The 17778-nt window shown below is 45.2% G+C and overlaps 1 protein-coding gene across 6 annotated transcripts in view; it reads right to left on the minus strand.

The window, feature by feature from the left end:
- The window catches only part of LOC126189262 (leupaxin), a 475608-nt gene that overhangs the window by 148468 nt on the left and 309362 nt on the right, over positions 1–17778 (minus strand). For all 6 annotated transcript variants that reach the window (XM_049930930.1, XM_049930929.1, XM_049930931.1 and 3 more), the window contains exon 2: positions 13093–13352. In XM_049930930.1, the coding sequence (XP_049786887.1) occupies positions 13093–13352 (260 nt within the window). The remainder of the gene's footprint in view (positions 1–13092; positions 13353–17778) is intronic.

Below are 17778 nucleotides of genomic sequence, written 5' to 3' on the forward strand. Positions count from 1 at the left end.
CCCCTCGTGAGTTCAAGTTCCAACCCTCGTATAATACTGCTTGTTCAGGTTATAGCTTATCAAAGAACAGCATGAATGTCATACCGGTATACAAACTTTCTACAGCGCCGTATTTGCACCTGGAACTATTTTTTTTTCTAGCGTAAGTCGGTTCCGCATTTAGGCATTAGCATATCTAACAAGTTTCGCTGCCATATGATAATTACAGCCCACACTGGACCACCGTGAATACCTGCACTTCAATTCCAACTATCCAGTAAGTAGTGAGTGATGGCCATTCTCTTTAATTTACCTTTTTTTGGTCCATATGAGTGTTAAAGAAAAATGGTAAATTGAAAGAAACGATGATCTCTCACGTTGCATTGTTTTAAAATTATTTTTGTTCCTTATCGTAGCCGCATCAAACAATGCACAGCGACATGGTTCGTTCGAAGTATTGGAAATAAGCAAGTAGAACTTCCTGGATTTATTATCATCTGAACACGTGTCCTTGAGTCTTCAGTCGGAGTGAGTGACTGCCACAGGGAACACAGTATCTAACTCTCGGTATCAGAAAGGTCTTTTTTCTTGGTAGGAGGACTGGAACAGGATTCCCTCACCGCTTGAAGACAACTGAGAAGCTACGTGAAGGCTCAGAATCCGAAAGCTCACATCGACGACTAGGACTGAGCGGCAGTGTGCTGACCGCTCGGCCCGTCCAGTGACACAGAGAACGACGCAGCAGTCGGTCAGCACGCTTGTGTCCTATTGGATGGCAGCGCCACAGAATTTAGTTTGATATCATCCGATGATGATGATGATGATGATGATGATGATGATGATGATGATGATGACGACGACTCGCCCCGATAGCAGCGCGCATTAGCACGCCGCTTTCGGGATTCGGGAAAGCGTTCTGGTCTCGGATCTAATCCGCCCGGCGGATTAACAATGAATGCCAGTGCGCTGGTCAGCCTGGACGTGGTTTTTAGGCAGTTTCCCACATCCAACTAGGTGAATACTGGGCTGGCAACCACGTCACGTCTCAGTTACACGATTCACAAACAGTTCGAACACGTTCTCAAGCTTCCACATGGATAACACAAGGCGCAGGATACACCAACACTACAGTGTTTGTACACTATCAATAGTTCTTCGTTTATTCTCATTCAGAATTCTAATGAACACTCATTCATAAAAGGTCCGAAAAGCTTCCGTTATTATTTTATTTTAAATATAAGCAATTTATTTTTGAATGTTAATAACGCTGGTACAATGGCTGACTGATAGGAGGTAAGTTTTTAAGTTTTTCTCAGAAAATTCGCAAAGCTGAAGAATGCCCTGTTAACAATAGCTAAGCTTCCATTACTTTCTATGTCATCTCCATTCTAGTTGCTGAAAGGACTTGTAAAATATTGAAACAAACAGCTGAAAGAAGGTAAAACAGTCTACAACAAAGGGATCTTCTGTTTGGCGTAACCTATTTTCCTTATAACTATGCATTCTTTCTTTTCTTTAGTGACACAGAAAACAGCTGTCAGGGCAGTTTTGTAATAATTGTCTCGTTTCCATATTAATGGTATGTCGCCCAGATCGGGATTTAGATAATTAATACAATAAGAAAAAATGCATTCAAAATTGTAAATAACAGTGAAGGAGAAAAAAAATGATCGTCCTCATCCCCTATGTCAGTCTTTTCCTACGTTCTTATCTCGTTAACAGAGTTAGCCTGTTCCGACATACCCCCACTTTTTACAAATTGTTTTTCTCGGTTCTTTACTTCACTTTTAATCACGTATATTGTATGTACTTGACGCTCAATGTGGTATTTAGCTAATGTAGTTGTTTATCTGCATTACAAATGTTTATCCACGGCTTCAACATTTTCTTTCTTTCAGATGAACAGGAGTTATGGAGACCAAATGTTTGAACTCGAAATTGTTACACATAATGCGAGAGGCATAAATATTACGTATATGAAAAGTTACGCGACAGCCGCAGAGATGGAGATCGAAGTAACCAATGACTTCCAATATGTTACTTGATCAAGTTTCCGAAGATCTACTACGGTTAGAGAACAAACGGTGGTGCATGACACAGTTGAAGTACACCCAAGGGCACCGATTTCAGGAAACGCAAAAAGGAAGCAGCACTCAACTCCGTATCTGAGATTGCGCAAGTGCCTGCTCGTGTACCAACTTTAAGGGCAAGTGCACACGTTCTGTCCTTGGTCTTAAGGATATAACAACTGTCATAGAGCACGCAAGTTTTATATTAAAATAGGTGAAAATGGTATAAAAGTTAATATTTCACAAAAAAAATTGGAACTTGCCTCTGATATAGCTGCCATTCACCGCTCCAGTAACCTACTTTATCCCTTCGCCGAACTGACAGAGCACATCAGTAAGTCTAGCGGTAGCATGCGAAAACTGATTTCCCCACTCCCCATCCCACCCCTTTCCTGGTCCTTCCCAAGACATGCTTTGCGTGAAAAGCGCGAAATGAAAGTAGAAATAGATCTGCAATAAAAAAGGATGTAACTTTAAAAAGTCTCCGATTTCCTCAAAACGACTGGGAATTGCTTCAGAACTGATTCACACAACTGTTATTGAAATAGGTTGAAAATTCGCGAATTAGGTATAGATTATGTTACTGATTTGCTGAGGCCGAGTGGCTGAAATGAGTAGGATAGGTTGTGAATGAGTCTTTCATGTACGTCAAATCAAACATGAAATGCTGTTGAATCATATGTTTCGCCTTTTACATCTTTTGCCGGAACGAAACATCAACCCTCCTCGAACACTTGTGTCGAACGACAACACAGTCGCGCATTCAAGGGCATAGGTGTGTCCATCATTTCCCAGGTAGTCTGCTGCAGAGTGAACGTTTATAGCAGACGCGTCCTCAGGCTATGCGGTACGCTTTGCTAAATGAGACGTTGAGAACCAAAGTAGTCTACGTCGGAAGTTTACTTCGCTGTGAATCGGGGGCCAAATACCACGACCGTTTGCCTCGGTGGCGCTAGGTCACAGACAAAGATATGTTAGTCTGTGGCTAGGTCCTGTTAAGAGTGGCGGGAATTTCCGGGCGGTGCGTCATCGAAACGGCGGCCCACAGCAGCACAAATCCCCATATTCAGCGCACGCCTACCAGGTTATTCCTTGCAGACCAACAAAAGGTATAACTGATTTTGTCTCATACTGACGTGATATTTCGACGGAAAAAATGCCACAGTTATGTTCCGGCGTAACGACAAGTGACGCAAGAAGGTGAAGAACGCAAGAGCAGAGAAGGCTGTGAGACGACGTCAGACAACAGTTGACTGACTACGACCGCACCACGACAAGAGCGGGCTCTAGCCGAAGAGAATATAAGCGCCGCTCCTGACAGCCTCCGCCGGACAGTAGAAGGAGGTCACTTGCAGACCATGGACTGCTAGAGAGCACTAGAAGAGCTCTTACTTGTGATCCATATCCATTACCTGCATGGACATTCTATATAGCGAAAGACGTTCATTATTTGCATGTCGCCAATAGCTTGCGACACGATATTGTAAACGAAAGTTAAGTATTGTCAATCTACTTTATTGTAATAAAGACTGGCATCGGTCTTGTGTACTCTGCTGCCGAGTACTGCGCACCTGTCTGGTTGGAAAGTGTATATATGAAGAAGGTAGACACAAAACTTAACGACACAATGCGCTGCATTACTGGTTCCATCAAATCAACTCCATGCCACTGGTTACCTGTACTGAGTCACATCCCTCCACCTCACTTAAGGCGGAAACTAGCTCTACTGAGGGAGGCCAAGAAAATCTCTGCATCACCCTCTCTACCACTGCACCAGGAATTCTGTCATCCGCCACAGCAACGATTGCGATCAAGAAGCAAGTGTTACTGCAGGACTACTCATCACAGATGGTTTTGGTCTAAATGAAAGCTGGAAGCATGAATGGTCAACAAAAACATTGGGAACAAGAGCCCATCACCTTGATCCCACAAAGAAGCCAAAAGGTTTTGACCTACCGAGGAAACTTTGATGCCGCCTCAACAGGTTAAGGACTGGACATTGTTGTTGTAGCTACTTCAGGTACAAATGGGGCTGGATCAGTTCACCAATGTGTGAATGTAATCAAGAAGAGCAGACAACTGAACACTTAGTCCAACGCTGTCCACTTCATTCATACCCTGGAATTCCCGATTACTTGTTGACTCTCACACCCAGCTTAATTAACTGGTCGAAAAACACGGACTTTAAGGTTTAATCTTGTCTTATATCATATGTATATTGTATACAATCATTTGCCTTATATCAACTGTATATTGTATAAAATCACCATACGATTAAATAAAATAAATTGTAACAAGAAATATTAATGTGATTTGCTTGAACTGTTTTGTAGCTATCCGAGAAAGCAACACCCTTTATGTACCCTATAAGAGACGAGTGAGCAGGACTCCACAGTTTAATTATAAGAAACAACGTTGATACCTAAATCTCCGTGATGAATTAAGATGCGCAAGAGTGTTGCTCTTCGTTTCACGATCCCCTGGTCACAATTCTTTAAGATGGAAAGAGATTACTAGTTCAAGATCTTCATTTTTTTTATTATTTTCGAAGAAGAATTTTATTTGCGTGTCCTTAGCTGGTAAAGGATTTTAATAAGTTCCTCAGCGATTTATAATGACAAACGTGGGGCGCATAGATAATAGCTACGAGGTGAACTATTCACCAATTATGTATTGCATACACTGCATGTGTTTTGTTATAAATCCTTCAGTTATATTTATAACTACTAAAAATCCATAGTGACAAATTTTCAGAACTATCAGTATGGGCCTAGAAGAAATCATTTTATACTTTTTAGTCCGATGTAGAAACGTGTTCTACTAAAAATTTAATTTTATTCCAATAATAATCAAATCAAGAATTTTATCAACGATTTGAAAGTATCACCACCACAATGAAGAAAAGAAGACTGTCTTTCTATGGAGATATTAAAAGAAAGGAATCAGAGAGGATCGCCAATAAGATTCTTCTCTTCCAGGAGAACAGGAAGACATAAGTTCTATGGTGAAAGAAGTGCACTGGAATCTAGAAAAATGCGGCATCACGGCAGAAGAAATTGTGAACAGGCAGATCTTTAGGAACAAGGTTGCGGATGTGAAGGATTTCTTAGAGGAGAAAACGAGGAAGAACAGAGTATTCTCGGAAGAAGAACGCGCACGAGTGAGCCAACGGATGAAGGAGTACTGTTGAAAGAGGAAGGAAGAGAGCTTTAGAAAGTGAGGGAAGTTGTGTAAACGTAGTCCATAGATGGCTGTAACGAAAATATATAAAATAATAAGTATTTTCTGGTTTTCAGTCGTGTGTGTGTGTGTGTGTGTGTGTGTGCGTGTGTGTGTGTGTGTGTGTGTGTGTGTGTGAACATCATGGTGATGTTACACCAGAGACATGTTGTAAAATTCATTTCAGTATTTCTTCACCTGCGTCAACAATGTATTGCTTCCTCCTATCGAAAAAAAAGACACACACCGTGACTCAAGCTCATGCAGTGGCTTACCATTAACCGTTCTTCCCGTGAAACATTCGTAAAAGGAAAAGGGGGCAATAGCAATTGGACACTAAGTACCATCTGACACACACCAGACAAGAAGGCGCATAATTCTGCCTTGCCATACTAAGCTATGTTAAAAGTTCCAAGTCTAGCTCATCAGGAAACGACCCTCGTAAATGAAGTACCCTCCGCCACACAGCACACAACACAACGAGTTAATATTACATTGTCATCCAGTTCTGAGCCACGTTGAAAGTTTCTAGCTCATCAGGAAGTTGGTTTAAAATCAATTCCAAAATCTGTACTGGAAAGTCAAGGAGACAGACAAGAGAGCGAGTTAATAAAAACAGAAGTAAGCTGAGTCACATATACGCCATATTTGACTGAAACTGCTCCAGGTGACCCTGAGTTATGCTTTCATATAACCCCTTCTCACCCCCAGCTCCAAACGTAGGGTTGCTTAGGGGTGGGGGGAAGGGGTTTCTTAGCGTCACAGTAATTTTTTCCAGGTTGCAAGTAATACGTGTGCCCAGTTTGGCAGAAACTGCTTAAGCCGCTACAGAGGTGCACCTACTCGTATAAGCCCAATGAGTTGTCGCAGACTATTTCTGTAAGCGGGTCGTATGCGCACATTGCACCGGTAGGGGCTGTGACCCAATCTGCGAAGCACAGCCTTCGTGCAGAGATCTTGCGCTATGCTCATCACCATCATCATCCTTTTTTCACCAACAACCCTTCGCCTGTTACAGGCAAGTGGTTCTTACACCCACCATACTGCATTGCCATCTTTCTTTGGCTCTAAGCACTATGGGACTTAACATATGAGGTCATCAGTCCCCTAGACTTAGACCTACTTAAACCTAACTAACCTAAGGACATCACACACATCCATGCCCGAGGCAGGATTCGAACCTGCGACCGTAGCAGCAGCGCGGTTTCGGACTGAAGCGCCTAGAACCGCTCGGCCACAACGACCGCCTGCACTGCCATCCATTTCAAGTCTATAGCTGACTGGGAAGTTAGTTTTAAATCAATTGCAAATTTTTTTACCGAACAGAAAGAAAGCGACTTATAAAAACGTATTTAAAAAAGGAGCACCGCAATTTCGGGTCCAGTGAAACGCGGTTTGTCTCATTCTGTCCAGTACTATGTATATATGAATAACTGTGAATTTTTCCACATGTTTCTGTGGTAGACACGTTAAGACCTGACAGCTCGAATGTAACCCTTGGAGCTGGCCGGAGTGGCCGTGCGGTTCTAGGCGCTACAGTGTGGAACCGAGCGACCGCTACGGTCGCAGGTTCGAATCCTGCCTCGGGCATGGATGTGCGTGCTGTCCTTAGGTTAGCTAGGTTTAGGCGCTACAGTCTGGAACCGAGCGACCGCTACGGTCGCAGGTTCGAATCCTGCCTCGGTCATGGATGTGCGTGCTGTCCTTAGGTTAGTTAGGTTTAAGCTACCTCCAAATTGCGCAGTGGCATTGGTTGTGAAAGATCTTGCGCCCACAAAGAAACACCACGAACCTAAACAAACTGCACTGGAAATGCCTGCTGAGACAAGTATTACCTGGTAAAGCGAACTTAATCCCGGATAGGGTGCTATCAAAGTGGTGCTTACGCTTGAGAAACAGTGAGCGATGTAGCAATGACAGACTTCAAGTGTTCTTAGCGGTGCGATGCTGTCACACGCTACAATGCCAGAGCCCTAGATAGCACAACTGAACGATGGCCGCACTTTTTGGAAAATTTGTGGTAAGGTCTTATGGGACCAAATTGCTAATGTTATCCATCCCTAAGCCTAAACACTAATTAATCTAACTCAAACTAACTTATGATGAGGACAACACACACACCCATGCCCGAGGGGAGCCGCGCGAGCCGTGACAAGGCGCCTAAGACCGCTCGGATACCCCGCGCGGCCCGCACTTTTTACGACGGTACTCCTCGGATAGTAGGATTGTATTAAAACAATTTTCGGGCTTACTGCCGGTCGTCGTTACCTACAGCCCACGATGTTTCGACCAGGCGCCTGTCAGTCTTCTTCTGTTAAGCAATCGAAGACTGATTAAGTCTTCCCCCCTTCCCGCAATTTACTAACGTGCTGTGTGTATTCAGCATGTGCATTACGATAGTAGTGGCAGACGGACCGCATTAACTTGCGGGTAGCTGCATCGGTGGTACAACTGCGGAATCCAGCAGACACTGTTGTGACTTGCCGCCACCATCGGAGTCCCCTACCGGTCTTCGATTGGAGCAAATCGAGGAAATGACGGGGTTCCATGCATTATTCAACAGGTAGCCTCTTTTATGGTTCATTAGATTTTCCAGCGTGCATACTTCCACCGATTCTTTAATAGTGGAGTCGGAAAATGATGTTACCTCTGGCCAAAATTAGTGTTTTATAATCATCCGGCGAAGAAACAGTTTTCAGTCATAGCAGATTTGGTAGGTCGTCTAAAGCGAGTGCAGCGTTTATGTCAATGCAGCGTGCTACCATGATGCGTGTGGTTTGGCCTATGTAAGCCACAAGACACTGGAAATATATTTTGTAAATTCCCGCCATCGGGAAGAACAAACCGTCCTTCACTGATCCCATAAGGAATCAAATTTTAGATAGTGGGAGGAAAACCACTTCAACCTCAAATCTCTGGAGGATTCTGGCTACCCTGAATAAAATATTGCCAACAAAGGGAAGAGAAGCAGCTAGAGATTTTGCCAGCGTGCACTGCTCTTTTTCCACATCCTGGTTTTTGGTTTTAGCTGATAGTGTTATGTTAACCTGCTGGCCAGAATTTCTATTTTCTCAGAACACTGTCTTTAGCTGGGCGAGCTCATCAGGCAAACATCAGGATCTGAGACTGTGTAAGCTTTGTGTGCAAGTGTTTCAAGCACACTCAAGAATTCTTGGCAAGTGATGACAACTCGGCTATTGCAAATACAAATTGCTATGCGGGGGCTTTTGACACGCTGAGTGCCCCAGCGAGCCATCATTATTCAGTATAACCGAAACATCCAGGTAGAGCAGACAACCGCCTTAATCTGTTTCCACAGTATCATTCTGCCGGCAATTATTCACAGTGTAGTATGTATGAATCCATGTTTTGCCTAAACAAACCACTGGCTGCTTTACTTCTGATACTTCCTTTTTGTTATGTAGTTTACCTTTTTTCAAACGTATAATTTCTTGTTTATTTTGGCAAACAATTGTTCTCAGGGTTTCTTTGCTAGACGTGAAGTTCGGTGCGGCGTTCTATCACGGTGTGGTCAGGCCTACGTAAACCATAACAAATTTGGTACTTCCTTGTATTGCTCATAATATCGCAGAGGCTGGTCCCGGCGGAGGTTCGAGTCCTCCCTCGGGCATGGGTGTGTGTGTTTGTCCTTAGGATAGTTTAGGTTACGTAGAGTGTAAGCTTAGGGACTGATGACCTTAGGAGTTAAGTCCCATAAGATTTCACAGTCATTTTTCATTTGAATATCGCAGAAATTTTAGCCTAAGAACACAATTATCCGTATTGTCTGTGAGTTTTTACTCTGTGCACGTTGTTTCTTCTTCTTCTTCTTCTTCTTCTTCTTCTTCTTCGGTGTAGACACTTCATTCGACTCACATCGCCGTAATTTGTACACCACTGACTTAGTTTGGTTTAACACTTCGCTGCCGGCCGAAGTGGCCGAGCGGTTCTAGGCGCTTCAGTCCGGAACCGCGAGACCGCTACGGTCGCAGGTTCCAATCCTGCCTCGGGCATGGATGTGTGTGATGTCCTTAGGTTAGTTAGGTTTAAGTGGTTCTAATTTCTAGGGGACTGATGACCTCAGAAGTTAAGTCCCATAGTGCTCAGAGCCATTTGAACCATTTTTGAACACTTTGCTCGCGCATTCTATCACCTTTCCATCAGCACTACCGCTTCTTTCTCCTTGTTATGATCAATAAAGTTAATGATGTTAGAAGCAACAGGCCGCAGTTGTATGTGGAGTTATTTTCCAATACAACTTTCAGTCTATGTATTGCGAACTAACTGAAGCGCGACTTCACCTACGCTATGTGATCCAAGGTCTCCGAGCATCCCCAAGTAATGCGAAATTGACCACGAGATGCAACGAGAGTCGGACCCGTCAGTATAAAAGGAGTCGGACAGTACTGCGGTTGTCAGCAGAGAAACAGTAACAGTACAGTGAGTAAGTGAGCAGAGCTCAGTGACTTCGAAGGGGATCAGGCGTTGTATATCACACGAGTAAGAAATCCATCAGCGACATTCCAACCCTACTAAAGCTGCCACGTCAACTCTTAGTGATGTGGGTGTACTCTGGAAACGCGAAGGGAGAGCCACAGCCAAACCAAGACCAGGTGGATCTCACGTACTGACGAAGAGCGACCGCGGAGCATTGCGGAGGGTGGTTGTAGAATATCGAATGAAATCAGCGGAAGGAATGACTCCTGAGTTTCAAAGTGCTACCAGCAGTCCAGATAGCACAGGGGCTGGGCGTAGGGACCCAAAAAGAATGGGGTACACTGGTCGAGCAGCTCCTCATAAGCCACACATTTCTGCAGTCAATGCTAAGCGACACTTCAAGCGGTTCAATAGCGACGCCACTGGACAGTGCTTGACTGGGCGCAAGTGATTTGGAGTGATGACTCATACCCCTCGATTATCCGATACAAATGTTTTGAGTATGGCGAATGGCTGGAGAAAGTGTAGTACCTACAGCGAAGTATGGAATAGGTGATCTTAGAGTATGAGGAGGTTTTTGCGGTTAGGGAGTGGTCCCCTTATCCTGCTTACGAAAATGCTAAATGTGGAAGGATATCAACACATACTGCTTACTACAGAGGAACAGTTCGGAGATGATGACTGATTATATGAGCATGCAAAGCACCGTATCATAAACCAGCATCTGTGAGTGACTACGCAAGCTTTCCCGGCGTAATAAGTCTTGAAAGTCTCTTCGGGTTTGCTGCCGGATCCTAAAATCAACTTGACATTTCGGCGATCCAACTGGTCGCCATCTTCAGGAGAATGCTGCTTCTGCTGATGAGTCCCGCTGAGAACTAAAGCCAGGCTGCATATCGACGTCCAATATAGGCCACCGTTCAGTACGGGCGCATGCGCCGCCCATCACGGTTGCTGCCAAGACAGGGAAGTGGCGTTGCCCTTAGTAGAACACTGCTGGCAACGGTATATTGCACTCAGGGCCGCACCGAAGAACGTTCAATTTTGATGCGAGATAAAACAAGATTCCACGTCTTGTTAAGAGGAAACCAACTGTCTCTGTTAATTAAATTATCCATCAACCTAATTTCAATCGCCTCTTTATAGACACCGGAAATGTTGGCAACTACCACAGTTTCATCAAATTTCATACTGTGTCCCTCATTTAAGCAGTGTTCTGCTACCGCCGATTTTTCCGGCTGTTGTAGCCTCGTATGACGGCGATGTTCCACACACCTGTCATGAACTGTGCGAATCGAACGGCCAATGTAAGCCTCCCCACACTGACACAGAATTTTGTATACACCGTGTTTCATAAGCCCCAAATCATCTCTCACAGAGCCGAGTAGTGCCCTAATCTTAGAAGGTGGACGGAACACATTCCTAATGTTAAAATTCCTTAAAATGCGTCCAGACTTAAACGATATGCCTCCAGCATAAGGAAGAAAGGCCACCGATCTGTGTACCTCTTCATGCACCTCCAGAGATGGTCCAAACTCCATAGCCCGACGAATCTGCTTCTGGGAGAAACATTTTCCTTAAAAACAGCCATCGACTTTTCTCTAGACCCCAGTGTCCGACATCACTACCTTCTCTGGTTTCAGCTGTTGAGGAAAAACGGGTTGCCATTCCTCCACATACACCCAGACACTTCACTGATAGTGTTCCGAGCAGAGTTAATGCGTCATAAAGGCGAAGGACGGACACACTGCACATTAGTGTCCACTAGTATGTATCTGGAACTTCTGCTGAGATTGTGTATGGCAAAATACTAACGCGAATTCTTTACAGACGAATGGAAAAACTGGTAGAAGCCGACCTCGGGGAAGATCAGTTTGGATTCCGTAGAAATGTTGGACCAGGTGAGGCAATACTGACCCTATGACTTATCTTAGAAGAAAGATTAAGGAAAGGCAAACCTACGTTTCTAGCATTTGTAGACTTAGAGAAAGATTTTGACCATGTTGACTGGAATACTCTCTTTCAAATTCTGAAGGTGGCAGGGGTAAAATACAGCGAGCGAAAGGCTATTTACGATTTGTACAGAAACCAAATGGCAGTTATAAGAGTTGAGGGGCATGAAATGGAAGCAGTGGTTGGGAAGGGAGTGAGACAGGGTTGTAGCCTCTCCCCGATGTTGTTAAATCTGTAAATTGAGCAAGCAGTAAAGGAAACAAAAGAAAAATTCGGAGTAGGCATTAAAATCCATGGAGAAGAAATAAAAACTTTCAGGTTCGCCGATGACATTGTAATTCTGTCAGAGACAGCAAAGGACTTGGAATAGCAGTTGAACGGAATGGACAGTGTCTTGAAAGGAGAGTATAAGATGAACATCAACAAAAGCAAAACGAGGATAATGGAATGTAGTCGAATTAAGTCGGGTGATGCTGAGGGAATTAGATTAGGAAATGAGACACTTAAAGTAGTAAAGGAGTTTTGCTATTTGTGGAGCAAAATAACTGATGATGGTCGAAGTAGAGAGGATATAAAATGTAGACTGGCAATGGCAAGGAAAGAGTTTCCGAAGAAGAGAAATTTATTAACATGGAGTATTGATTTAAGTGTCAGGAAGTCGTTTCTGAAAGTATTTGTATGGAGCGCAGCCATGTATGGAAGTGAAACATGGACGATAACTAGTTTGGACAAGAAGAGAATGGAAGCTTTCGAAATGTGGTACTACAGAAGAATGCTGAAGATTAGATGGGTAGATCATATAACTAATGAGGAGGTATTGAATAGGATTGGGGAGAAGAGAAGTTTGTGGCACAACTTGACCAGAAGACGGGATCGGTTGGTAGGACATGTTCTGAGGCATCAAGGGGTCACAAATTTAGCATTGGAGGGCAGCGTGGAGGGTAAAAATCGTAGAGGGAGACCAACAGATGAATACACTAAGCAGATTCAGAAGGATGTAGGTTGCAGTAGTTACTGGGAGATGAAGAAGCTTGCACAGGATAGAGTAGCATTGAGAGCTGCATCAAACCAGTATCAGGAGTGAAAACCACAACAACAACAACAACAAGTGTATGGCAGAATCGGCGAAAGAAAATCCCTTACAGTTGCACGGATCTTCGCGAGTCTACGTCAACCAGTCACTTAACACGATTTTCCATACGTCTCTATGACACCTCCACAGCGTTGTTACAGCTCTATAGATGACTATTGATTTCTCCTGCGGCCCACTGTGCTTTGCAGTTGAGAGCTGGCAATAGCGCTGCCAGTTGCCAGCGATTTTCTTTCGCCGACTCTCCTACAGACACGTGCCCAAATTCTCACCGTGCCGGGTCGTCAATTCGCTTTGTCGAGTAACGGATGTGAAGCAGAGTGCAGGAAGGGGGGCTGTGCTTACCGAGAGCGGCGGCTCCGGGTGCGGCGCGGCGGCGGGCCGGTACTCGGTCGTGGTGGTGGTGATGGTCTCGCGCACTTGGTGGCCGCGGCCGCTGAGCGAGCCGTAGCCGCCGGAGGAGTGCGGGGGCGGCGTGGGGCTGGCCGAGGCGTGCGAGCCCGGGTACGTGCCGCCGTGGCCGTGGCCGTGGCCGAGGGCGGGCCCGGGGCCGGGGGCGGGAGCGCCGCCCAGAGTCGTGTTCTGCAGGTCCGCCAGCAGCGCGTCTGCAACAAGCAAAGAGGCTCGTCAGCTGGTGGCGTGCACACACACACACACACACACACACACACACACACACACAGTTAAATTTTACCAGGCGTCCAAAGCAGACAATGTCATACACCGAAGCGCCAAAGAAACTGGTATAGACATGCGTATTCAAATAGAGAGATTTGTAAACAGGCAGAATACGGCGCTGCGGTCAGCAACACCTATATAAGACTACAAGTGGCTGGCGCATTTGTTAGATCGGTTACTCATGCTAAAATGGCAGGTTATGAAGATTTAAGTGAGTTTGAACGTGGTGTTCTAGTCGGCGCACGAGCGATGTGACACAGCATCTCCGAAGTAGCGATGAAGTGGGGAATTTCCCGTCCGACCGTTTTACGAGGGTACCGTGAATATGAGGAATCCGGTAAAACATCAAGTATCCGACATCGCTGCGGCCGGAAAAAGACCCTGCAAGACCGGGACCAACGACGGCTAAAGAGAATCGTTCAACGTGACAGAAGTGATATCCCTCAGCAAATTGCTGCAGATTTCATTACTGGGTCGTTAACAAGTGTCAGAGTGCGAACCGTTCAAGGAAACATCATCGATATGGTCCACTCGTATACCCTTGATAACTGCACGACACAAACCTTTATGCCTTGCCTGGGCCCGTCAACACCGATACTGGACTGTTGATGACTGGGAACATGTTGCCTCGTCGGACGAGTCTCGAGTCAAATTGTATCGAGCGGATCGACGTGTACGGGGAACGAGACAACCTCATGAATCCATGAACCCTGCGTGTCAGCAGAGGACTGTTCAGGCTCTGTAACGGTGTGGGGCGCGTGCAGTTGGAGTGATAGGGAATCCCTGATACGTCTAGATACTACTTCGACAAGTGACACGTACGTAAACATTCTGTCTGATCACCTACATCCATTCATGTCCATTGTGCATTCTGACGGACGTGGCCAATTCCAGCAGGTCAGTACGATAGCCCACACGTCTAGAATTGTTACAGATTGGCTCCAGCAACAATCTTCTGACTTTAAACACTTCCGCTGGCCACCAAACTCCCCCGACATGGACATTATTGAGCATGTCTGGGATGCCTTGTAACGTGCTGTTCAGAAGAGATCGCCATCCCCTCGTACTTTTACAGATTTATGGACAACCTTACAGGATTCATGGCGTCAATTCCGTCCAGCACAACTTCAGACATAAGTCGAGTCCGCGCAACGTTGTTTTGCGGCATTTCTTCGAGGCGCGTGGGCACTTCGCGATATTAGGCAGATGTACCAGTTTCAGTGTACATATGAATCAGAAATGTACAAAAGCAGTAAATTATATCTACTGCTACAAATCATGAAATGTGCCATACCGTAGACTGAAAATTGTACACCACCTGCAAAAATGCAACACTCTCAATGTCAATGTTCTTTTATTAACTAGTCATCATCGTAGGTGTGTATGATGAACTCAGACCAAACGGAACACACTCATGTCGTCACAGTAAACGGTGCCCAGAGTCGCACCATTACACAGTGTACGCCTCTCTGGCGGCAGCTCAGGCGTGTTTTCTCGCATACAAACGATCAAGTTGGGGAATCGAATCCCGCGATATATCGTCCCAAGCATCTTCGGCCTTTTGTTGCATTTCAGCACTGGTTTTCGCAGGCCCTCGAGAACGAGTAAATTCCCGCTTCATCATGTCCTATATATCTTCAATTGGTGAGAGCTCTGGAGACGTTCCTGGTCAAGGTGGTGGTTGACAGTATCAAGGGCGTCCCGGGCGCTGATAACCACGCAGTTGAGCGCCCCACAAACCAAACATCAGTATCAAGGGCGCGTCGCGTCGCAGCAGACATATGTGGTCGTGCACTATCCTGTAGAAAAAGCCCATCACCTTCCAGTCGACGAAATGGGCGCATCAAGGGCATAAAGCCTGTGCAGTGTAGTGGGCAATTGTTACTTTACCCAGCAGAAACAGCAAATGTTCTAACTTGTGCCCCCAACCTCCATCACCACCAAGAAGGCTGTGATGGGACATGTGTGTCGTGGGCGAATACACTCTGGAATAGGCAGCTCGCCAAGTGTACACCATACACTCGTAAGTGCATCAATACCATACAGACAGGCTCTTCTCTCATCACTGACGACAACAGAGCAGCATTCTACTCTCCAGTCGATTCTATCGCGACACCAGGGTAGCCATCATTGGCGATGTTGTGGCGTCAGTGGTAGCCTGGTCAGATTCACACGTGTTGTTAGTCGTGCTACAGGCAGAACGTTCCTAACGCTACCTGATGAAACGGCAGTTGCAACATATGCCCGGATTTCGTCGCTGGATGATGTTCGGTGGGACATCGCAGAAGGTGTGACGTCCAGAACTTGCTCTACAGGTGTGGAAATGTTCCACAGACAACCGTTCAAAACAGAAACACACCGCCGATACACTGCGCCCAGCATGTGTAGCAATCACTCGACGCAAAAAAATGGTTCAAATGGCTCTGAGCACTATGGGACTTAACTTCTGAGGTCATCAGTCCCCTAGAACTTAGAACTACTTAAACCTAATTAACCTAAGAATATCACACAAATCCATGCCCGAGGCAGGATTCGAACCCGCGACCGTAGCGGTCGCGCAGTTCTAGACTGTAGCGCCTAGAACCGCTCAGCCACTCCGGCCGGCTCACTCGACGCATCCATCTGGCTTGCGCAAGCCCACAATGTGACCGCGTTAAAATGGCCGAAGCTTTCAACGGAGTACGTACTCGGCGGTAGGGCATGTTTGTGCCCTAAATGAATGTTGCAAGCACTGTTCGGCTCTAAATTCAGCAAAGTTTTTGTCTGAAGAGAAAAAAAAAAACAAAGGTTACACAGACAGACCTCTTGAACGTCCTCTGATCGCCGATGACCGTCACAAATGCGTTACTAATACTATAATCCTCAGGTAATCCACATATTAGATCCTTGTGCCATTGAAAACACACCTTGATGGTGTTGCATTTTAAGGAAAATGAGCAAGATACGCCATAGCAGTTGCTAATGAGAGAAGATGACTGGTTACACAATACGGCGGAACCAGTGACTCGATTATGTTCGGTAAACATCATCGTGACAAAGATACATGGTGACATAATGAAATACAAAACTGTTTGGTATGATATAGAGTAGAATATGCAAATAAATTTAAGCTGCACTCTGATGTCCCAACCTAACCACCAGGTTGGAAATCACAACTGATTTCGAAGGGGGAAAAAATCTGTATGTCATATATCACGTAGCAAAGTCTTTTTGCCAATCTGGTGATTTGTTAATCGTTAATCCATTTAAAAAATAAAAATAAGAATTAAAAAGCCGAGATAATATCCGAACAAATCCCATCTAGTTAATTTATTATCCCCAAATGGCGTCACATCTGCGACGATTCGAAAATAATTTCATTATATCCATTTCGATGATGAACTGCAAATAATTTAAATTGGTGTCTCATGTAGGCTAGATAACTACTTTCGCACTTTATCCGGAGTCCCACGGCCACAGCTGTTGTTTACAGTCGGTTTTCCCGATACGACGTATGCACAAGTGCGGTCATACCAATGTTACAACGCCGTTAATGTCTAATGCTACGTTTAGTACGAAACATTGCAACAGGGGCGTAAATTCAAAAGTGATACACTGGCCTCGTTTGACTTTGTCATCATTCCGGATACTTAAGTGCTGGTGAATAGTGTTTCGGTTGTGGCTCGCAAAGCCACGCGGAGTGACCGCGTAGTTTGAGGCGCCATGTCGCGAATGCGCGGCCCCTTCCGCCAGAGGTTAAGAGTCCTCCCTTGGGCATGGCTGTGTGCATTGTTCTTAGTGTGAGTTAATTTAAGTAGTGTGTAAGTCAAGGGACCGATGACCCAAGCAGTTTGGTCCCTTACGAATTCACACACATTTAAACGTTTGGCTCGGAAACACCATGGCCTCCCAGGGCCCCCGATTTAAAGCCGTCAGATTTTTGCTTTGGTGCATTCCAGCCCTGTTGATAGTGTGGATGACCTTCGCGAACACATTGTGGAAGGTTGCCAATGCGTTTCGAACACACCTGGGATTTTTTAACGTGTACGCCGTTGATGAGAGAAGATGCTGAAGCCTGTCTACACATAATGGGGACACGTCGAACAACTATAATGTGTTTATGTGAATATCGGCAGTCTGGTTCCTCAGGGCTTCTACTACAACGCGTTCATCTGCTTAGTCGTAAAAAGTCGTTTCGGGTTTCCAGACCTGTGTTTATTAGGATTATTTGCTTGTTTCATTGACGTCTACTCAGCCCGGTACGTTTTTACCTACAGCAGTCACATACCTACAGAGACATGTAATTTAAACAACTTCTTCCCATATAAAAAGGCTATCGCAATATTATGCATGTTTGCAGTTATATAACTGCAC

This window comes from Schistocerca cancellata, chromosome 1 (genome assembly GCF_023864275.1).
Source record: "Schistocerca cancellata isolate TAMUIC-IGC-003103 chromosome 1, iqSchCanc2.1, whole genome shotgun sequence".
NCBI lineage: Eukaryota > Metazoa > Arthropoda > Insecta > Orthoptera > Acrididae > Schistocerca > Schistocerca cancellata.